This window comes from Mustela nivalis, assembly GCF_964662115.1.
Source record: "Mustela nivalis genome assembly, chromosome: 5".
NCBI classification, from domain to species: Eukaryota; Metazoa; Chordata; class Mammalia; order Carnivora; family Mustelidae; genus Mustela; species Mustela nivalis.
In genome coordinates, this window is record NC_139024.1 from 105296089 (window position 1) to 105320484 (window position 24396).

The 24396-nt window shown below is 36.6% G+C and overlaps 1 protein-coding gene across 1 annotated transcript in view; it reads right to left on the minus strand.

Moving 5' to 3' along the window:
* The window catches only part of EYS (eyes shut homolog), a gene marked incomplete at its 5' end in the record, with an annotated part of 1535590 nt that overhangs the window by 441304 nt on the left and 1069890 nt on the right, over positions 1 to 24396 (minus strand). The window contains 1 exon segment of the mRNA XM_082729457.1: positions 12788 to 13017. Within this exon segment, the coding sequence (XP_082585583.1) occupies positions 12788 to 13017 (230 nt within the window).

Consider the following 24396-nt stretch of genomic DNA (forward strand, 5'->3'; position numbering starts at 1 on the left):
AGATATTTCTGGATTATTACCCGCCTAAGAAGAGAGACTGAGGGACACCTACGTTTTACATAGTTACAAGCACCAGCATGAGGAGGGAGCTTGTCTTCTTCCAATGACTGAATACAGAGCTTCTTGCTGAACAGTGTGCAGCGACTGATAGTGGAAAAAAGCGGAGAAAACTGGAGCCCTTCAGCCCAATCCTGCCTTCAAAACTGAAGCCATCTGCCTGTGATGATAGGTAATCTTGTTTCCTTTCAGCCCTGTCCTTGACTTCAATCCCCATTCATTTCCAAATAAACATCTTACTATTTCAGCAGTTGCCATTTATTAATAAATATGCAGCATGGCTCTAGGACTTAAAAATAAATTTTCAGACTTGAAAATTTTCAATATTATGTTTGAAAAAGCCAATACCCATTTTCAGTCCTTTGCTGATGATGTTGACCATCATTTCTTTGCAAAGGAGATAAATCATTGTTATAAGAAGCTGATTAATGCTCTGTTTCTCTGCCTTCTTGGCTCTGGAATGTCTGACAGTCTCCTGATCTAAAGTTAATAAATAAATTCAAAATTCTCTAGTTCGCCTTTAAAATATATTCCGGTTATGGTAAAAGCAAAGGCAGGTGTTAAGGCAGTCTTTTTTTTTCCCCCCTTTTATAACAAGACAAAACACCTACTAAAACCTCTCATTTTTATTTCTAGGTTTGCAATTTACTCAGTACAGATGACCTTTAAACATATATGGGATATACACAGACAGGAAATCAAATAAAACAAAAGATTTCTTGGTTTTAATGTATGGCATTTAGATACTCCTTTATTGCACTATTTATAAAACTGTTTTATAGAACACTAAAAAGTATTGGGCTGTTTAAAAATGTTAATCCTATAATTAATAGTCAGAGGCATACGCTTTCCCCCAGCACAAGGCACTGATATTCTAAATCTGTCACTCTGAACTTTACAGTAGAAGACAGCCATCTGCCTGCATGCAGCCATCTAAAACAAAGCAAGAATATATGCTCTTATCTTTCCCCTGGTGAGACGCAAAATCATTTTGTGAAAACAGGCAACAACGTTTAGCTAAGATGAATTTAGATAGCATGCATTGAGGAAAAACCCATTAAATCAAACTGATTCTATAAAAATCAATGTTATCAGGTGATTGGATAGGGATGATTTGATAAAATAGAGCACATTACGTAATGCCAAGTAGAAAGGAAATATATGTTTGGGTGACCCAATACTGAGAGGCACAGCCCTAAAAACCTCTTCTCTGTGTAACTAAATCTAGTAAGGTCTAGATTCAGTAAGGTCTCAATTTTAATTAAGGTCTATACTTAATTTGCACCTCCATTTTGCTGTGGAAATTCAAAGTTGTTATGATAAAATATTTTAGTATTCTCACATGTTAAGAATATTAACTAGAAGTAAAAAAGGAAGGTTGTAAAGAAAAATCAACTTCAAATTTATCTTCACATACAGATGTCTGTGCAATTATATAGGTTTTTTTTTTTTTCCAGAGAAATGTGTTCTTTCATCATTGATATTGAGATTTTTCTGAAACTCGAAATCTGTTTGTCTGCTTTCTATTTTCCAGTTTCATTCAAATCATTATAGAAATAGACATGATTCTTTTCAGGTCACCTATTGTACTTTTCAGTTTAATTTCAGGGTTGATCACAATGATAATACCCTCCATTGAAAACTTAGATCAACATTAATGTCTTGGTTTTCTGATTTTTAAAATTTCATTTTAAAGAAAATTCTCTTCTTTTCCTGAAATAAAGATACTTCTTATATACAGATTAAAGAGAAAATTCAAAACCCTCAGATTGTTTTTCAGAGTCCATAGTCTCTCATGATTGAAGGGGCAGGGGATGGGAGGTTGGGGTACCAGGTGGTGGGTATTATAGAGGGCACGGATTGCATGGAGCACTGGGTGTGGTGCAAAAATAATGAATACTGTTATGATGAAAATAGAAAATAAATTAAAAAAAATAAAAATTAAAAAAGAGAAAATTCAGAAATTCCATGTCATGCCATCATGTTAAATATGATATTCTAACTAATGTAGCAAGAGAGCATGGTGGTTAAATGTGAAGTCTGGAGTCAGCCAAGAAGATTGCTTCTAATCCTACCTCTACCACATACAAGCTGTGTGACCTTCAGCAAGTAATTTAATAGAGTCTAGGCATTAAATTTCTCATTTGTAAATGGGGGTAATTTACAGTGCCCACTTCAGCTGGGTTATTCTGAGGGTTAAGTGAAATAAGATGCATGAAGCACTCAGTGCAGTGTCTGGTAAATCAGACCCCTTCACAGTGATACTATAAAATTTCATTCCTGAAGCTGAATTTCATGTATTTTAGATGTTGAATGTACTCAGTAAAGACACATTGAAGAAATTATTTTTATTTTCATAGCAATTATCTTTAAAATCTAGGCATTTTAATAAAGAGAATATATATATGTGTGTGTGTGTGTGTGAGTATATATGTATGTGTATATGTGTGTATGCATGTGTATGTGTGTGTGTGTGTGTATATATATATATATATATGCCAGCTGCTGACCTGTTATACTTCTCTTCCTTTCCTTCCATCCCTCCCTCTGCATCTCATGAGAACTACCTGAAAACTATATACACACACACACACACACACACACACACACACACATATATGTATATGGCAGGGGACAGAAAGGAGCGAGATGGATTGATTGATTTGGAGACTGTTTATGGAAATAAAGATTTTTACCAGATAAGTGAAACACTGAAATAGAATACTGTTTATTGAAATCTACACTTAGAAATTGTGGCATCTGGAGGGAGAGGTAATATGGTGGAGGAATAGCAGACTGAAATTACATCAGGTCCCAGGAGTTCAGCTAGATAGCTATCGAACCATTCTGAACACCTACAAACTCAACAGAAGATAGAAGAGAGAAGAACAGGAATTCCAGGAACATAAAATTGACCACTTCCTGAAAGGTAGGACATGCGAAGAAGTGAATCCGAAGCAATGGGAAGATAGACCGTGGTGGGAAGGGCTTGCTCCGAGCAAGCAGTGGACCAGTGGAGCACAAAATCAAAACTTTTAGAAGTCTGCTCCACTCAGGAACATCACTTTAGAGGGTAAGCAGGTATGGAGCCCTCCTGGGGACTGTGTGGGCTCAGGACCCACAGGGTCCCAGAAAGGCTGGGGATGTCTGAGTGTGGCCAACCTGCCAGGTATTGGAGCAGGGAAGCTGACTACAGAGACAGAGCCGAAGAGTGAGCTTTCAGCTTGAGGTTACCTTAAACCGTGATCCAAGACACAGTTGGACTACTGTTCCTTGGGCAGGGACCCCACAAGTGGCAGATCCAGGGAGACTCACCTTCCTTCCCTGGGGGAGTGCCACAGGAATGTCCTGCAGGAATCTGCCAGATTTGGAGACTCCAAAAGGGGCCGTGCCCCAGAGATAGAAACACTGGGTCACAGGCCGGGTAAGCTCAGAGTGCGGCTGGAGACGAGGGAGACAGGAGTGATTGACTACTTTTCTCTCAGGGCGCACTATGGAGTGGACCCCCAAGTTCTCAGCTCCTCTGGGCCGGAGACTGGGAGGCCGCCATTTTCAGTCCCATTCACCAAAGTGGTCTGGAAAGCATTCAAGGAAACAAAATCTCCAAGGGTGAAGAACCCAAGCAGAATAGTTAGCCCAGTCCCTGGTAAGGGTGGTGCCATTCTGCCTTGGGCAAAGACATCTGCAAATCACTGCAACAGGACCGTTCCAAAGAAATTCAGCAAAAACATCCAGCCAAGACCAAGCTCACCCATCAAAGAGAACACCAGAACTGCAGAGCTAGGGGAAAGCAACACATACAATTCATGGCTTTTTCTCCACAATTCTTTGGTCTTGCAAAGTTAAATTTTTAAAAATTTTATAATTTTTTTCTTACTCAATTTTTTCTTTTAAAGATTTTATTTATTTATTTGACAGACAGAGATCACAAGTAGGCAGAGAGGCAGGCAGAGATATAGAGAGAGAGAAGGAAGCAGGCTTCCTGCGGAGCAGGGAGCCTGATGCGGGGCTCGATCCCAGGACCCCGAGATCATGACCCAAGCCGAAGGCAGCAGCCCAAACCACTGAGCCACCCAGGCGCCCCTTCTTACTCAATTTTTTATAACTCTTCCTCTATCCTCTTTTAACAATTTTTAACTAGTTTATCTTAACAACACCTTTATTTTAAAAATTCTTTTTAGGGGTGCCTGCGTGGATCAGTGGGTTAAAGCCACTGCCTTCAGCTCGGGTCATGATTCCAGCATCCTGGGATCCAGCCCCACATCAGGCTCTCTGCTGAGCAGGGAGCCTGCTTCCTCCTCTCTCTCTCTGCCTGCCTTTCTGCCTGCTTGTGATCTGTCTGTCAAATAAATAAATAAAATCTTTTAAAAAAATTCTTTTAAACCTTCATTTTTATAGTCATATTTTATCCCCTCATTGTATTTAACCTTATTTTACACATACATATAATTTTCTTTCCAAAAAAATTTGGGATACAATTTCTTCTAATAGATCAAAATAGACCTAATCTAGCACATGGCTTTGCTATAGTCTCCAGCCAGAGCATATCCACTCCCTTTTTTTTTTTTTTTTTTTTGGCAACCAACTTATCTTATCAATTCCTTTTTTAGAAAGGAATACATTCCTTATCAATATACATCCTTATCAATTCCCTTTTTTTAACACTTTTTTTTTAAAGATTTTATTAATTTATTTGATAGACAGAGATCACAAGTAGGCAGAGAGGCAGGCAGAGAGGAGGAAGCAGGCTCCCCGCAGAGCAGAGAGCCCGATGTGGGGCTCGATCCCAGGACCCTGAGATCACGACCTGAGCCGAAGGCAGCGGCCCAACCCACTGAGCCACTCAGGCGCCCCCTTATCAATTCCTTTTTAGAAAGGAATGCATATATACATATATACACATATATACATATATACACACATATTATATACACATATATATGTATATTTCATATAGATGTATATATATGTATATACACACACACATATATATATGTCTGTATACACACACACACAAACACACGTTTTTCTTTCTTTAAAATTTGGGAGGTAGTTTCTTCTAAGAGACAAAAATATACCCAAAATCAAGTGGGTGGCTCTGCTCTATTCATCAGTCTAATATATATATATATATATATATATATATATATATATATATATATTATATTTTTCTTTTTTTTACTTTTATATCCTTCCCCCTTTCTTCTTCCCCCAGTTTTGGATCTCTTCTGATTTGATTAGCATACATTTTTCTGAGGTCGTTGCCACCATTTTACTATTTTACTATCTTGTTCATATATTCTTATCTGGATAAAATGACAAGTCAGAAAAACCACAAAAAAAAAAAAAAGAAGAAGAGGCAGTACTAACGGCTAGGAACCCAATCAATATGGACGTTGGAAATATGTCAGAGCTAGAGTTCAGAATGATGATTCTCAAGGTGCTAGCTAGGCTCGAAAAATGTATGGAAGATATCAGAGAAACCCTTTCTGGAGAAATAAAAGAACTAAAATCTAACCAAGTTGAAATTTTTAAAAAGCTATTAATGAGGTGAAATAAAAAATGGAGGTTCTTACTGCTAGGATAAATGAGGCAGAAGAGAGAATTAGAGATATAGAAGACCAAATGATGGAGAATAAAGAAGATGAGCAAAAGAAAGACAAACAACTACTGGACCATGAGGGGAGAATTCGAGAGATAAGTGATACCATAAGATGTAACAATATTAGAATAATTGGGATTCCAGAAGATGAAGAAAGAGAGAGGGGGGCAGAAGGTATATTGGAGCAAATTATAGCAGAGAATTTCCCTGTTATGGCAAAGGGAACAAACATCAAAACCCAGGAGGTGCAGAGAATCCCCTTCAGCATCAATAAAAAGAGGTCTACAGCCCATCATCTAATAGTAAAACTTACAAATCTTAGTGACAAAAAGAAAATCCTGAAAGCAGCTTGGGACAAGAAGTCTGTAACGTACAATAGTAGATATATTAGATTGGCAGCAGACTTATCCACAGAGACCTATCAGGCCAGAAAACTGGCATGATATATTCAGAGCACTAAACAAGAAAAACATGCAGCCAAGAATACTATATCCAGCTAGGCTATCATTGAAAGTAGAAGGAGAGATTAAAAGCTTCCAGGACAAACAAAAACTGAAAGAATTTGCAAACACCACACCAGCCCTACAGGAAATATTGAAAGGGGTCCTCCAAGCAAAGAGAGACCCTAAAAGTAGTAGACCAGAAAGAAACAGAGACAAAATACAGTAACAGTCACCTTACAGGCGATACAATGGCAATAAATTCATATTTCTCAATAGTTACCCTGCATGTAAATAGGATAAATGCCCCAATAAAAAGACACAGGGTATTAGAACGGTTATAAAAAACAAAACCCATCAATATGCCATCTATAAGAAACACATTTTAGACCCAAGACACCACCAGATTTAAAGTGAGATGGTGGAAAACAATTAACTGTGCTAATGGACTTCCAAAGAAAGCTGGGGTGGCAATCCTTAGATCAATTATATTTTAAGCCAATGTATAATAAGAGATGAAGAAGGACACTATATCATACTCAAAGGATCTGTCCAACAAGAAGATCAATTTTAAATATCTATGCCCCTAACATGGGAGCAGGCAAATATAAACTAATTAATACCAAAATAAAGAAACACATCAATAATAATACAATAATAGTAAGGGACTTTAATACCCCCCTCACTGAAACAGACAGATTATCCAAGCAAAAGATCAACAAGGAAATAAAGGCCTTAAATGACACACTGGACCAGATGGACATCACAAATATATTCAGAATATTCCATCCCAAAGCAATAGAATACACATTCTTCTCTAGTGCACATGGAATATTCTCCAGAATAGATCACATCCTGGGTGACAAACAGGTCTCACCTGGTACCAAAAGATTGGGATCATTTCCTGCATATTTTCAGGCCACAATATTCTGAAGCTAGAACTCAATCACAAGAGGAATGTTGGAAAGAACTCAAATACATGAAGGCTAAAAAGCATCCCACTAAAGAATGAATGGGTCAACCGGGAAATTAAAGAAGAATTGAAAAAAATTCATGGAAACAAGTACAAATGAAAACACAACTGTTCAAAATCTGTGGGACACAGCAAAAGGGTCCTGAGAGGAAAATATATGGTGATACAAGCCTTTCACAAGAAACAAGAAAGGTCCCAAGGATACTACCTAGCCCTACACCTAAAGGAGCTAGAGAAAGAACAGCAAAGAAAGCTTAAACCCAGCAGGAGAAGAGAATAATAAAGAGCAGAAATCAATGAAATAGAAACCAAAAGAACAGCAGAACAGATCAACGAAAGTAGGAACTGTTTTTTAAAAGAATTAATAAGATTGATAAACCCCCAGCCAGAATTATCAAAAAGAAAAGAGAAAGGACCCAAATTAAAAAATTGAATGAAAGAGGAGAGATCATAACCAACACCAAAGAAACACAAGCAATTATAAGAACATATTATGAGGGGCATCTGAGTGGCTCAGTGGGTTAAAGTGTCTGCCTTTGGCTCAGGTCATGATCCCAGGGTTCTGGGATTGAGCCCCGCATCGGGATCTCTACTCAGTGGGGAGCCTACTCCCTCCTCTCTCTCTGCCTGCCTCTCTGCCTACTTGTGATCTCTGTCTGTCAAATAAATAAATTAAATATTTAAAAAAAAAAGAACATGTTATGAGTAACTATATGCCAGCAAATCTGACTATCTGGAAGAAATGGATGCAATCCTAGAGACATATAAACTACCAAAACTGAACCAGGAAGAAACAGAAAACCTGAACAGACCCATAACCAGTAAGGAGATTGAAGAAGTTATCAAAAATCTCTTCAACAAACAAGAGCCCAGGACCAGATGGCTCCCCAGAGGAATTCTACCAAACATTTAAAGAAGAATTAATTCCTATTCTCCTGAAACTGTTCCAAAAAATAGAAATGGAAGAAAAACTTCCAAACTCATTTTATGAGGCCAGCATTACCTTGATCCCAAAACCAGACAAAGACCCCATCAAAAAGGAGATTTACAGAACAATGTCCCTGATGAACACAGATGTAAAAATTCTCACCAAAATACTAGCTAATAGGATCCAACAGTACATTAAAAGGATTATTCACCATGACCAATGAGATTTATTCCTGGGCTGCAAGGTTGGTTCAACATCTGCAAATCAATCATTGTGATACAAAACATTAATAAAAGAAAGAACAAGAACCATATGATACTCTCAATAGATGCTGAAAATGCATTTGACAAAGTACAGCATCCTTTCTTGATCAAAACTCTTCAAAGTGCATCCAACTTGGCAAAGAAGAAGTGAAACTCTCACTCTTTGAAGATGATATGAAACTATATGTGGAAAACCCAAAGACTCCAATCCAAATCTGCTAGAACTTGTACAGGAACTCAGTGAAGTGTCAGTATATAAAATCAATGCACAGAAATTAGTTGCATTTCTTTATACCAACAGCAACACAGAAGAAAGAGAAATTAAGGAGTCGATTCCATTTACAATTGCACCCCAAACCATCAGATACCTAGGAATAAACCTAAACAAAAGGCAAAGAATCTATACTCAGAAAGTATAAAGTACTTATGAAAGAAACTGAGGAAGACACAAAGAAATGGAAAAATGTTTCATGGTCATGGATTGGGAGAACAAATATAGTGAAAATGTCTATGCTATCTAAAGCAATCTGCACATTTAATGCAATTCTTATCAAAATCCCATCCACTTTTTTCAAAGAAATGGAACAAATAATCCTAAAATTTATATGGAACAAGAAAAGACCAGAAAAAAAAGGGAATATTGAAAAATAAAGCCAGCATCACAATTCCAGACTTCAAGCTCTACTAGAAAGCTGTCATCATCAAGACCCTATGGTACAGGCACAAAAACAGACATACAGATCAATGGAACAGAATAGAGAGCCCAGAAATAGACCCTCAACTCTATGGTCAACTAATCTTTGACAAAGCAGGAAAGAATGCCCAATGGGGGGAAAAAAAAAGACCATCTCTTCAACAAATGGTTTTGAGAAAATTGGACAGCCACATTCAGAGGAATGAAACTGGACCATTTCCTTACACCACACACAAAAATAGAGTCAAAATGTATTAAATACCTCAAGGTGAGGCAGGAATCCATCAAAATCCTTGAGGATAACACAGGCAGCAACCTCTTTGACCTCAACCTCAGCAATTACTTCCTAGACACATTGCCAAAGGCAAGGGAAGTAAGGGCAAAAATGAACTATTGGGATTTCATCAAGATCAAAAGCTTTTGCACAGCAAAGGAAACAGTCAACAAAACCAAAAGACAACTGGCAGAATGGGAGAAGATATTTGGAAATAACATATCAGATAAAGGGCTAGTATCCAAAATCTATAAAGAACTTATCAAACTCAACAAGCAAAGAACAACTAATCCAATCAAGAAATGGGCAGGGGACATGAACAGACATTTCAGCAAAGAAGATATCCAGATGGCCAACAGACACATAAAAAAGTGCTCCACACCACTCAGCGTCAGGGAAATACAAATCAAAAGCACAATGAGAGACCACCTCACGCCAGTCAGAATGGCTAAAATTAACAAGTCAGGAAACGACAGATGTTGGAGAGGATGCAGAGAAATGGGAACCCTCCTACACTGTTGGTGGGAATACAAGCTGCTGCAGCCACTCTGGAAAACAGCATGGAGGTTCCTCAAAATGTTGAAAATAGAGCTACCCTAAAATCCAGCAATCACACTACTGGGCATTTACCCTAAAGATACAAATGTAGTGATCTGAAGGTGCATGTCCACCCGAATATTTATAGCAGCAATGTCCACAATAGCCAAACTATGGAAAGAACTTAGATGTCCATCAACAGATGAATGGATAAAGAATATGTTATATATATGTGTGTGTATATATATAAAAATATATATACACATACTATATATACACACACACACACAGACACACACACATATATACATATATATATATAAAATATACACACACACAATGGAATACTATGCAGCCATCAAAAAATTGAAATCTTGCCATTTGTGATGACATGGATGTAACTAGAAGGTATTATGCTGAGCAAAATAAGTCAACCAGAGAAAGACAATTATCATATGATCTCCCTGATATGAGGAAGTTGAGAGGCAAAGTGGGGAGTTTGGAGAAGAATAAATGAAACAAGATGGGATCAAGAGGGAGACAAACCATAAGAGACTCTTAATCTCACAAAATAAACTGAGGGTTCCTGGGGGAGGGGTGTGTGGAGAAGGTGGTTGGGATATGGACATTGGGGAGTGTATGAGCTATGGTGAGTGCTGTGAAGTGTTTAAGCTGGCGATTCACAAACCTGTACCCCTGGGGCAAATAATACATTTTATGCTACTAAAAATAATTAATTAAAAAAATAAATTGTGGAATCTGGCCAATTTAGATAATGCTATAAATAGTCTCATCATGGCACCAAATTCTTGAATCATGGGTCTTAGGCACCAGTCATCATCTGTCAATCTGGATTATAAAATGCATACCAGTATGAATTATATTTAGAGCATTAGATTGAAAAGACAAACCTGCTCTTGGCTTTCTTGGAAAGAGAAAAAGTACTTAATTAAAAGAGATAAATGATTAAAATAAATATAATTTTTATAGTTAGAGATATTACACCATATTCTAAAAATTATACTGAAATATTTCCCAAAAATGGAGGTAAGAACATAATCACAGATAATATTGTAATAACTGATAATCTAAAAAGAGTTCTATTGACTGAATTTTGTTTAGAGTATCACACAACCTCAGGTATTTCTGACTTAATAGTTCCTTAAGAAAAACCCTCCAATTCGTAATAATTAGTCACAGCTTCTGATTATTTTGCACTTAGAAATAAATACTACATAGTGGTTTACCTAATTTTTGTATTATATGTCATTTTATTAGTAGTTTTTAAAGTATTATAAATTAAACAGGAAAAACATTAAAATTTAGAAGGCAGAAAGTGATTATTAATAATGCTGGAAAAAACAAAATATTCTCAGTAACAAATACAGAATAGAGATTTGCAATTTTTTTTCCTGAGGTCAGTCTCCTGTATTCTGCCATCCAAAACACCAAATACAATTTAACCTAAGTCAAGTCTTGGGTTTAACTCCAAACAAACCTGGATTTCTCTATTTCTGGAGGAAAGTATAGGTCTGTGCAGCAGTGTTAAAACTACTCAGTAAGGAGTTAAAGGGTTGAAAACTGAGGATGCAGTAGGAGAGAAAAGGATTATGGCTAGAGGTTCATTTATAGTCCAACATGTGTGACTGACCAGGAGACAGAGCCAATAACTAAGGATTCCTCATGCTGTAACATCAATTTCACTATCATTAGTAAATTTGGATTAAAAAAAAACATTAAAAATTGAAGTATAATTCAAGAAAGGTAAGAAGGGTATTTTTCTAAATCTCTACCTAGCATGAAATTAAGAAAAGAAAAAGCCCTCTCAGAGTTTTAAATGGCTAAGTGTGGATCTAGAAGAGCTTTACAATCCAAATTATGTCCCTAGAACTCTACTTACAGAAGGCAATATAAATGATCTCATACCGTAGCAGAAGACAACTCTCGTATTTTGCAGACATATGAAATATTCAATAAAAAAATCAAGCAACAGTGATGTGTCTTCAAAAGCATTTTACAATTAAAAAGTAGACTTTAAGGACACATAATAATTATATAATGAGCATGAAAACAGACCATGTTTACATTTCCATGCCTTTTACTATATTTACTTGCTTACCTGACTGAATTTTAACACATACACTCATACAACGTCATTTGACAAGAAGAGTTGAATAACGTATTATGTGTAGCTATGAGTTTGCTTCCAGATATTCTACAGTTTTGTATTAAAAAAAGGAAATACTTAACACAATCATGGATAAATAATGAAATTCTCTGCCATCTAAATCATTATCCAATGACAATACACAACCTCACCTACCCAATTTAGAACAAGTGATTAATTTTACTTAGAAAACAATGTCATTTTTCAGCTCTTAGTGTAGGGACATACAATCATGACCTAATGCCTTTGTAATCTGCCCCGGGCATTTCTGGCTCTAATTGTCCAACACTGCTTAATTAACTAACTTAATTAACTGAGAGACTCTTAGGAGGCCATTAGATGTTGACAACAGGGAAGTTTTCTTTTGATTCATAAATAGCTCCATTAATACTAAAACCATATTCTTAAGCATCAAAAAAATAATGTACTCTTCTTACTGAAATAATTTAAATGTGAGGATTTGCTTATGAAATGCAAAAAAAAAAATGACCTGATTAACAATTAAGCAATAAAAATAGTATAAAGTAGAACTCAATTGTTTTTATGGTGACAACGGATGGATTATACCATAATTTCAGAAGAAATATATAAGTAACACTACATTCAACTTTAACTCTTGTTTTGTGTGACAACTGAATATATATTTTGAATAACAACCCTAATGGAGAAAAATAAACTTAGGTTTCCTTCTGTAATACTGAATTAAAAGTGTTCTATCAGAATTCATTTTCAAATAAAATTATACAGATGTTTCTTGTTTGTGCTAGTATCTGTCAATATGTACAATAAGGTTGCAATTCTCTTATACCTTCTTTATAAGTTTTTTAAAAAAAATAAATGAAGATTGATTACCTTGTTCACAGAAACGGCCAGTAAAATGTAGTGGACAGTCACAGTGGAATGAGAACATACCCCTGGAGAGGAAGACAGGATGGCAAGTGCCACCATTGTGACACACATCCTCCTGGCATGTGGACGGCACTACAAGAAGGGAGCTGAGGAAAGTCCATAGGGAGCCAACCCCTTCTGTTATACCAGAAGGAGCAACAGAGGACACAGTAGACAGAGTAGAATCCTGGGATCTAGGTTTATAAAAAGATCAGAAAACATAATGTAAGTAAAAGTACATGAATTTAAACAGAAATAACAGAAACTTTGATTTAAAATAAGACGAAATAAAAACAAAAGGCATGCACAGTTTAACTGAGAGCAAACAGAATAATCATGTTTGTTTTTCAGTTGATGGGTTTATAAATGTTGAAAATGCCTAAACTACAGAATGTGACCCTAGATGGATCACAGAGCTATAGTCTATCTATGTAGTTCTGAGAAGCTAAGTTAATTTCTTCTAAGTAATAAAAAACCTGGATGAATCAAACCCAAAGCTTAAGAATATAAGGGCCTGCCCCTCCCAGAGGAACTTGCTTGTGGACCCTGGATGTAGGGGTGGGGCAGGCCGGGTGGAGACGTCCAATCAGTGGGGCCTGTGTATATCCACTAGGGTGAATTGAGATCCGATTGGCCACCTGTGTAGGGGCGGGGCTCAACCAACCCCATAAAGGTTGGTGTGCAAGGCTGTCAGGAGAAGCAGGAGAGCTGTCGGTGGGATCAGAAGGAAGAGTCAGTGGGAGCGGAGGAGCAGTAACAGCTCTTCTAAGAGCTCTAAAGAGCTCTTATAAGAGCTATAACCACCGCCAGCAGTCCAGCTGCGTGCAGTCTCCAGTGCCTATAGCTCGAGCCACTGGCGGTGTCCCACCTCTGGCGGCCCCAAGCCGCGGTCCCGCCTCGGGGGGGTTTCGCCTTTGCCCCGAGCCACCTGTGGCCCCAAGCCGCCTGCAGCCTCCAGCCCTCTGCAGCCTCCGGCAGTTGCGCTGCCAGCGGGCCCTGCGCTGCCAGCGCCCCCGAGACACCAGCGGTTGAACTGTCATTGGTCTTGTCGCCTGCAGCCCCTAGACGCCAGCGGTCCCAAGACATCAGCGGTCCAGCTGTCAGTGGTCCCGACATCTGCAGCTCTGAGACACCAGCGGTCTGAGACGCCAGCGGCTCTGAGATGCCAACGGCCCCTAGCCACCGGCAGCCTTGCTGCAAAATGCCTCGCCACCCTGTGCCATGAGCCGCCCTGTCCGCAGTGGTGGTCTCTTCTGGGTGGCAGCCTTGTCAGAGTGGCACCATGGGGAGTAGAGTCTGTGTCATCTGGGTTGTCCTCCTTGTCATCGTCGCCTCTTTGTCATTGGGCGTGGCCTCTTCTTGGGAGCTGCCCTGTCTGGGGAGCGACCTCATTGAGCAGCCGCCTCATCCTGGGAGTGTCCTCTTCTTGGGAGCGGCTCCAACCGGGGAGCAGCCTCCTCTAGAGCAGCCTCGTCCAGAGCGACCTTCTTGGAAGTGACCTTGTCGGGATCATCATCGTCGCCTTTTCGTAGGAGACAGCCCTGACCGGTCAGTTGATTCTTGATGCTTGGCGCGAAATAAATCTTTGCTTGACCTTCGGTTTTTATCAGTCTCATTCCTTTGATCACGGACCCTAACACTAAGAGTCATTTCTCTTATGTACAATAATTAGAATTTGGCTAAACATAGCTCTACTTTGGCTGTTTTAACCCTCATGAACTGAAGATCAAAAAATTAGGCCACGTTACATTTTAGTGGTAAAACTGCTTGAACTTGATTTCATTTCTAGATTTATTACTAGAAATATGTGTTCTTCACAGTGAATTGTATTCATTTCTAAAAGTGATGAAAAGGTACCTTATGGATGCCTGTAAGTAATTCCCTAATTTTTTTCCCTCAAATTTTACTACCAGCTTTTTTTTCTTCTAAATAATGCTGCAACAACAAAATCCCTTGGAATTAAGATGAAGTTCCTTACTTTTACATTCAAAGCCTCTTATGTAAATACTGATTTACGATCTAAAATAGTAAGTATAAAGAATCTGCTTGATTGACTCTTGGGTATCTTTGGACAAAGATATAGTGATGAACCAGTCATTCCTATAATAGTGGTAATATCTAATGACCTTCTGAATGAATTAATGATCGAATCATATGCTAATTTTACTCAAAATCAAGTCAGATCTCTAGAGAAAGGCACCTTGATATGACAGTGACTGCAAATCATGTGAAAGCATAGGTGGAACAAGAAAGGAGGACACTCCACTCCTTGTCTCATTCTTGCCATTCTCCCATTTCCAGAAAGTTCTACAGAATCATTTGCATGGCAGACAACAAGAAGTTCACACTGCTTTAGCCTGAGGGATTTTGCTTGTCAGCTGACTTCATCTCTGCTCAGCAGACATTTGTCTGGCTTCCACTTCTTAGAATAAGGAATAGACTTACTCACAAAGGTGAACCCTGGAAGCCCTGCTTTGTAAGCAGAAAAATGTAACTTTTAAATTATAATGAAGTATTAAAAGGAAAGAAAATCCACGTGGAGGAATCTTGAGTTTATGGCTCTTAACAGTGTAGGGGGAAGCAAAGCTTCAGAGCTTGTAATTATATTTTTTTAAAGCAGTAAAATAAATATGTTATAATCTAGGCAATAAAAGACATACTTGATGTAGAAATAATATATATGCTTTTCTAAAAATCAAGAATAGTAGTATAAACATACATTTTACTTCATCTTTTCACTACTAGTATATGCTAACTGACTTCTATTTCACCTAAAAATAATTCTTAGCAGGTTGCCCTATCATTAGATATAGTTCTTCATTCTCCGTTTAAAAGTGGCAAAGTATTATATTGTTTGGTTATACATCATTAATCCTATCAGTTTGGAATTAATATATTTAAGATGTTTCAAGTTTTTTCCCTATTATCTGAGTCATGCATTCCTTTTAATAGCCATATTGAGATATAATTTATTGACATAGAATATACCTATTTAATGTGAAAGATCCAATAAATTTTAGTAGATCCAGTGTGGTGCAACCATCATCATAATCTAATTTTATATTTCGTCTTCCCTATATTCCTCATTTGTAGATTTTATTAATACTTCACATGTTCAAAAGACTGCCTGCTGTATATATAGACACGAAACTGTAGTATTTCTGTGGAGTTTTTTAGTGGTCAGGACTTCAATTCCCACACCAGATAACTGACAACACTTAGTCATGTTTTAGTGGTGGTAGATCCTAGGAATAAATCCAGGGAAGAATTTAATTACTCCTTCAACTCTCAAAATCATGAGAACATCAGGATATCAAATAGAGCTTTAAACATATTGAAAAATGTCTTCAAAACTTTATTTAAGAGGCATCACGTGGTTCAGTTGTTTAAACATCTGACTCTTGATTTCAGCTTAGGTCATGAACTCAGGGTTGTGAAATCAAGCCCTATTTTGGGCTCCTTGCTGGGTGTAGAGTCTGCTTAAGATTCCCCCTCTCCCCCACGCCCTCTCTTCCTCTTTAAAAAAAAAAAAACAAAAACAAAATAAAATAAAAAAAAAAAACCTTTTAATTATCAGCATTGTCTACTAGCTCTAAAATTCATGTTTTCTTTAGTTTGATCTGATAATTTAAAAAATAATTAATCCCAGTTAATTCTTCCTGAAAGCAATACACATAAAAAAAATGTTGGCTATTTAAAATGTATTTAACAGGGGCGCCTGGGTGGCTCAGTTGGTTAAGTATCTGCCTTCTGCTCTGGTTGTGATCTCAGGGTCCTGGGATCAAGCCCTGCATTGGGCTACCTGCTCAGCAAGGACCCTGCATCTCCTTCTCCATCTGCCCATTGCTCTCCCTTCTTGTGCTTTCTCTCTCTCTCTCTCAAATAAATAAATAAATAAAATCTTTAAAAAGAAGTATTTAACACAATTAAATTAAAAGTGGAAAAATGTAAATTTACTGTTAGTTCATGTAAAATTCTCATTTACCATTCAGGATAAAAACTAAATATCAAAACAAAGAATTGTGCATGGAATAATCAATCTTAAAACATTAAATCCAAGCTCTACTCTTCTTTTTTTAGTGTAACATTATTCAGTAAGAATCATATTCTATAACAAATGCAATAATATTTAACATTTTAGAACACAAATAAATTAATTCACTATTAACATAATAGTGGGATTTTAAAAGATCTTGTTTCACATTGTCCCAATTTTTCTCACTAAAGTAATACATTTCTCATTCTCATAATTTTGTATTTTTTAGCTATTATGTATTTATAGATAAGGTTCTTTAGATCACAGCATTCTCACACAATGGATGTTCACAGTATTGCTGTGTGTTGGGCAGGACTTCTATTCCAGGGCATTCCGAGCCACTGTTTCTCAGTATATAGGGTTGATAATTTTGAAGAGCTGTATTCTCATCAATAGATTCTGATTCTCCTTTCCTATGTCAGTTCTACTGGGACTTGTTCCTGATCACAGAGAATATGCAAACTGTCCTAAACTTGACTCTAGAGCCCAACACTGGATGGGAATTAAACTAATGCTTAGGACAATTTGCTATATCAGGAATTATCGAAAATCTGGATTTCTTTCCTTTTCTCCTTTTCCACATCTCAAATTCTAAACCTCCTCCACCCCTTCTAAAAACTAGTAAAGTATCTTTTCTGCGTTCTGCCAGTTCTACTTGTTCATATTTTCTTTTCAGTATCTCTGACTTTAATTCCTTTAATTCTTCTCATCTTATAAAATAACTCCCATGACAAAAATAATTCCAATTGATAATATACATCATTCTGTTATTTGGTTCTATCTTATTTTCAGTTTTATCTGTCTCCAGTGCCTTAATAGATATCCAAATGTATGTTTAACCATATTTCAGTGCATTTTTTTTCAATATTTCATGCTTCATGCCCTCCATATGCTAGGTTTCCCTAAAGTGCACTTTTACTTTAAATTGTTCCTTTCTTTCTGTAAGACACAAAGGATTTCCTTTAAGTTCCAAAGTTACTGTTTCTAAATTTCTTTTTGGCTTCCTTTAGACATCATAAATTTATAAATATTATACATATATCTAACTAAAGAATACCAAATAACTCTAATCCCATAGAAGTACACAAAGTGAGAGTGCTTATTCATATTCTCACCAACCCAATACCACTCCATTCACAAGAGGCAATCATTCTGTGTTCCATTTTGCACAAATATATACCTAGATTATATGGACATATAATTTAATTTTCTTTTTCTATCGGTTTTTAAACAAGTAAAATTAAATTAGAACGGATAATGCTACCTCCTCTAATAGATACACTTTGAGATCTCAGTAGCTTAGCAATACAGAAGCTTACTTCTTGTTCATATAACATTCAATCAGGATAGGTAGAAGGGAAAATTGTTTCTTAGTCATTCCGTGACATTCAGAGTCTCAGGAGACATAGTCTTCACCATTCTCACTATGTAGTTTCTGAGGTTGCCTGGTGTGTCACATGCGAGTATCTAAATAACTAACCAGGTAAAAGAGGGGGGGGAAAGATGGAATATGGAAAATCTTACTCCATTCCATCTCACTGGCCAAAACTTAGTCACATGGCCAAACTCATTGCAAAAAAGAATGGGGAGTAATCTAGTTATGCCAGGGAATGTAGGAAAATTAGCTCAGTGAATCTAGCCAGTCTCTGTCACGGAAATCATGCTATAAATATTGTTATTTAACAAAACTAAAACAAAAAAAGAACTTGTTTGCTTCTCCCCCCCACAAAATATTCTGGGGATATTTCATGGTCACTACATATAAATAAAACTCAGAAATTTTGATAAGAGAAGTTCTTAGTATAAATGTACCATAAAATATTTAATCATTTACGTGGTGACATAAATTTATTCATATATTTTATTTTTTTTTAAAGATTTTATTTATTTGTTTGACAGACAGAGATCACAAGTAGGTAGAGAGGCAGGCAGAGAGAGAGAGGAGGAAGCAGGCTCCCTGCCGAGCAGAGAGCCTGATGCGGGGCTCGACCCCAGAACCCTGATATCATGACCCGAGCCAAAGGTAGAGGCTTAACCTACTGAGCCACCCAGGCACCCCTATTCATATATTTTAATATAATTTTTCAAATTACACATATGATATGATAGAATATTCATTGTGTAAATATCTTGTCCACATCCATGAATATATCTGAAGAATAAATACTTAGAAGTAAAACTTATTGGGTGAAATAAGTATGCCAAATTTTATTTTAATACACAGTCCATAAAACCCTGTACAAAAGCTCCCAGATTGCTTTTAGTTACTAATTTCCCCAATCATTCACCAAAATTATCACATTTATTTAGTTGGTTATGTATCTTATTAGTAAGCATTATAAAAATTATAAGCTCATTGTTGTTTCTATTTCAAATTATGATTTTTAAATAGATCATTTGTCATTTAGATTTTACATATTTTAAGCCACTAGAATATATACTTTTCTCACCCCTTCAATTGGGTTATCTTTTTTACTTCAATTGATAGGAGATAATTATATATGACAGATATTGCTCCATTTTATGTCTTTTCAAATAAGATTTCCTGGTCTTTTTGAGCATTTTGTATGTTTTCCAATTTCCCTCTTCTGTTGTTCCTGTTGAAAATTAATTTGCTACATGCAATTATCCTTCTAACGTAGGGAGCTCATCTTTCTTCTCTGGATACCTTTAAAAAGTTTATCATCAGGGATTTTTCCCATTATTTGTGGTATTTTAATAATTTAAAACTTTTTCTCTACTTTAGCCTGTATTTTATGTCTGTCTTGTAGTCAGAATGTTTTTTCAGCTGCAATATTACCCAAAATGGAAATCACCACTTTTTTTCTTTATTTTTCCAGGAACTCTTCAAAATGCATGCCTATTAAAAGAACACTTTACTTTTTCAATGCTAATATATATAAACACAGCATGTGAATGTGTATATCTTTATGTTTTTGTAATTTTCCATATATTCTAGATGAGGTTGACTTAGATATGGGTGCACAGCTTGCGATTTTTAGAAAGTGCTTAATATTATTTTGTGTATTTGTACCATAGAGCCCTTAATTGATATTCTATGATTATCTCTTTTTTTAGGATTTAAAACCTTAAAGCGACTTCACTTACTTACTTAAGTAATAAGTACTTCAATAATTCTGACATGTAGTAATTGCTAAAGACGTATTTTTCAACTTTATAAACTTATAATCGATAGATATATTCGAAGGAGTGGCATAAAAAGAAACAAATCATTTTAAAATATAAAATATAAAATCTAATGGATCCTTATGGAAATTGAACGCTACATGATGGATCCTTAGAGAAATCTACAAATAGACAATCTAACCCTTAAGGTATTTAGATTTTTTGAGTAAATTAAATTTAAAATTACATTAAAATTTAAAACCTTTAAAAATGTTATTTTTGAAATTTTTGGCTACATTTAGATTTAGAAATCATTAAAGTTTGAGTACCTTTCCACTATAGAGAATAAGAAAAGATAAAAATATGGGGCATTTTTAGTAAGTGTTTTATATCAAATGGAAACATTTATTATCATAATTACATTTCATTTATGGAGAAATACTACTCTGGAATACTTTCAAATTAGCATAAAACTTACAGAAAAGAAGAATATTCTAAAATATCAGCCAGGATTAAAAATGTATGATTACTTATTACCTGGAAAGTGCATCCAAATTAAAGACAGACAAGTTAACAATCAAGGTGTTATGATTAAAATCACATACTTAACTCTAGCCATAAGAACTTGTGCACTGGCAAAAACAAATGCAAATCTGTTTTCCAGTCTTACAAGGAGAGAGGATCTTTTTCATATTCATATGAGCCCCAGAGTATTTCATAAAAATGACTCCTGGAGTGCCTGGGTGGCTCAGTGGGTTAAGCCTCTACCTTCGGCTCAGGTCATGATCCCAGGGTCCTAAAATCGAGCCCCACATCAGGCTTCCTGCTCAGCAGGGAGCCTGCTTCCCTGTCTCTCTCTGCCTACTTGTGATCTCTGTCTGTCAAATAAATAAATAAAATCTTAAAAAAAAAAATAAAAATGACTCCTTTAAGTAATCTAGATCTACATATTACCAACCAGGATTTGGTTCAAGATAGAAGACATATAAATCAATCTAGAATTCTGCACATCATTCATTCATTTATTTATTCAACCTAAAAGAACTTATGAAGGGGAGCCTAGGTGGCTCAGTTAGTTAAGCATCTGACTCTTGATTTTGGTTCAGGTCTTGATCTCAGGGTTGTGAATTTGAGCCCTGCATTAGGCACTGTGCAGGTGTGTGGAGCCTGCCTAAGATTCTCTCTCTTCTCTCCCTCTGTCCTCCTCTCCTGTTCATGCTCTCTCTCTCAAAAAGTAAAAATAAAAATAAAAAGATAAAATAAAAAATGACAGGACTTATGGAGTTCTCTCTATGCACCAAAAACTCAACTAATCAAGACGATATGCTGAGCAATAGAACCTAGGCCCTCCTATTTATAAGCTTTCCATCTTGTGGGGTTGAGAAAAAAAAATAGGCAATTGCGGGACTGCATTATGCTTTGAGTGCTGTCAACCTAGCACTGCTCTAAATGTTTCATAATACAATTTATGTATTAATAATACAAAAACATGACTATTTTTATTTTCCTAAATTTACAGATGAGAAAACAGAGGTATACATTTAATAAATTTGCTCAGTGTCGGGAGGCAAATATATGGTGGAAATGGATTTGAATCTATACAGTTTGAACCTTGAACTAAAACTTCCCAAAATGTTTACATTCCTGGCAGGGAACTAGAGGGGATATACTGATGACAGAGTTATGGACAGATGCTACGGTAAGAGACTAGAGCAAAACCATCTGAAAAGCCTTTTCAAGAGGTTTATGGCTGGCTAGAGAAGGATGGGCAAAGAAGTGTGTGGTGTGGGGAAGGGGACTCAGAACCCTATCAAAGGATGTTGCCCATCCAAAGACTCAAAATAAAGAGACGACATGTGAGGGGAATTGGAAATGGTTTGGCATGGAGAAGGTTACAGCATGTGTGCGTATGTGTGTGTGTGTATGTGCACATGCACCAACAGGTGAATCTTGGGAGACAGGCAGAGGCTGGATCATGGGGAGATTTGTTGACCACATTTAAAGGCAATGTGAAGACATGAAGGTTTTAATCAGGAAACCAATAATCCATATCTGTTTTGAACTACCATTTTGATTTTAGTGTGAAGAATACTTTTTGAGAAAGAAGTAGCTGGAAGAAATTCAAATATTACACGAATAAAAATACTCCAATTGAAACTTGAACTAAGAGAATGTTATTGGGATGTAGAGAAATGAAAACATTTGAGAGAAATATGGTGTTGAGAATTTAGTTAAATCTGTTATACTGCTGCCTTGGCACCCATTTTGGGGTGAAACAGCCCATGAGGTCCTTGAACTGACATTAGCCCCTCCCATGAGTGCACACCTTGGATAACAGCTGGTAGTATCACAAGTAAATGCAAGTTCTTAATATGATTTCCCTGCTGCCTTTATGATAAGCAGTCTCCCCCATCTTCCAGTGACTTCCCTGTATGCCACTTAGATAAGATCTCCGTGGCACTTACCAACAGCCTGTTCTTTTTGGTTTGAACTAACAAATTCGGTTTTGGCCCAGGAGCCCCAAAGAACTCCCCTCACAGATCCTAATAAAGGCATTTGCTCTAGGTCCTCTCTCTCTCTCGCTCTCTCTTTGCCTAAACCCTGCTTTGACCTCCTATGTGGCTCCTCAAAGCATGCTGCATACTTCTTCCAGGACCTGTGAATAATAAACTTCTCTATTTCAACTCCATTGTGGTCTTTTGTTGAACCACAGCACACCATCTAACATGTGGTCCTCTACTTAACGAATGTTAATTTAACAAAGTCACATTTGATTTCCAAAAGGACTTTGTGATCAATTTCATATATGAGGTGTGCATTAGTCAGGGGCTGTCAGAAAACAGATGCAAACTCAGAAAGAGTAACAAATGAATTTAATAAGGAGACTATTTTCAAGTTGGAAAAGCTTAAGAGAATCAACAAGTAATTGAAACATGTCCCAAGAATAGAATCTGTTACTGTCACTGAACCTGAACAGGCAAGGAAATGAAGTACTATCTGCATTGTGGACAAAGACGTAGATATAGATGAAGGACCACTTGATAAGAACTGTCATCCTGGAAAAGGGAATGCAGTTACCACCAAGTTTATATCCAGCTCAGAGAGAATAGAGAATAAATAATGTGATCTCTTCCTCTTTCTATTCCTTCAATGTCTTGCCCTCTCTTTGGCCGAACACAGCTGAAAGTCAGAGGCCAAAGGGATGTGGGTGGTTGCAGCCCATAGATGTCAGCCTCCCAGGGTAACAAGAAGGGTAGAAAAAGATGGACAGTAGATCTGGAAGTGAAGCAGAGAATAGGTAGTTCAGGGAGAAAGGTAAAAAAGCATAGGTGAATCTTAGATTTTAGATGCACGTAGGAGGTCAAGACAGGGCTTAGGCAAAGACAGACAGACAGACAGGACTGAGAGCACATGCCTTCACTCTCACTAAGTGAATTATACCGTTTGATGATATGGAAGATATAAATTTCATGCTGGGGACAAATTACCTCAATCTTGACCCAAAGAGAAAATATCTTACATAAATCCCTGGTAGTACCTATCTCCTTTTCCAGAATGGGTTTTTTTTTTTTTTTTTTTTTTACTTAAAAAATACTTTTTTAGCAATGTGGGAGAAGGAGCTTGAGCACATGAACTTGTATCACCACTTTGCATGAGAAGTCAGTAAAATATCTCTTTTACAAATAATAGTGATCCATTTTATAACATTCTTGCTCATCTGGATCACAAAATCACAACCCTCAATATCTTCATTCACCAAAGGACAGCTAGCAGAATTGCAGGCAATGCAATCAAGGAGATATAGTCATTTCTCTAAAGAAAAAAAAAAAAAAATATGGCTATTACAATTGCCCATTTCATAAGGGGAATGTTTTAAGAAGTTTATTTCAACATACTAGGCTTAATACAATAGAGCCACAAATAGCTAAAGCAATGATAGAAAAAAATGTTCATTTCAAAATTCAAAAGGCTAAGGAAAAATATTAGACAAAATAATTTTACTTTCCAAACATGACAGCTTACATTAAAAGGTAGTCATTGGCTTCTCACTGCTGTGAAGAACCTGATAAATTAACTTGGGAATCTTAAAGTAGGCACACAAAAAATTAAACTTGAATCCAAATGTAAAATCATTACTTAAAATTCTAGTGTACTACAGAGAACAAGCTGAGGCACTCAGTACCCTGTATCATTTTCCATTTAAGTTCTAAGGAAGATGCAAATATAGTTCTATCTTTCATTAATTTTAGAAATGTTTGTTTTACTCTATCTTTATGTAAACCTTGGAATAGAAAATAATGTTATTTGTGTAGACCAATCTTTTTAAAAAATACACCAGATGACCTAAGAAAATAAGTAGATCAAAAGGTGCTGAGGCATTGGATACTTATGGATATTAAAGCAGTATTGT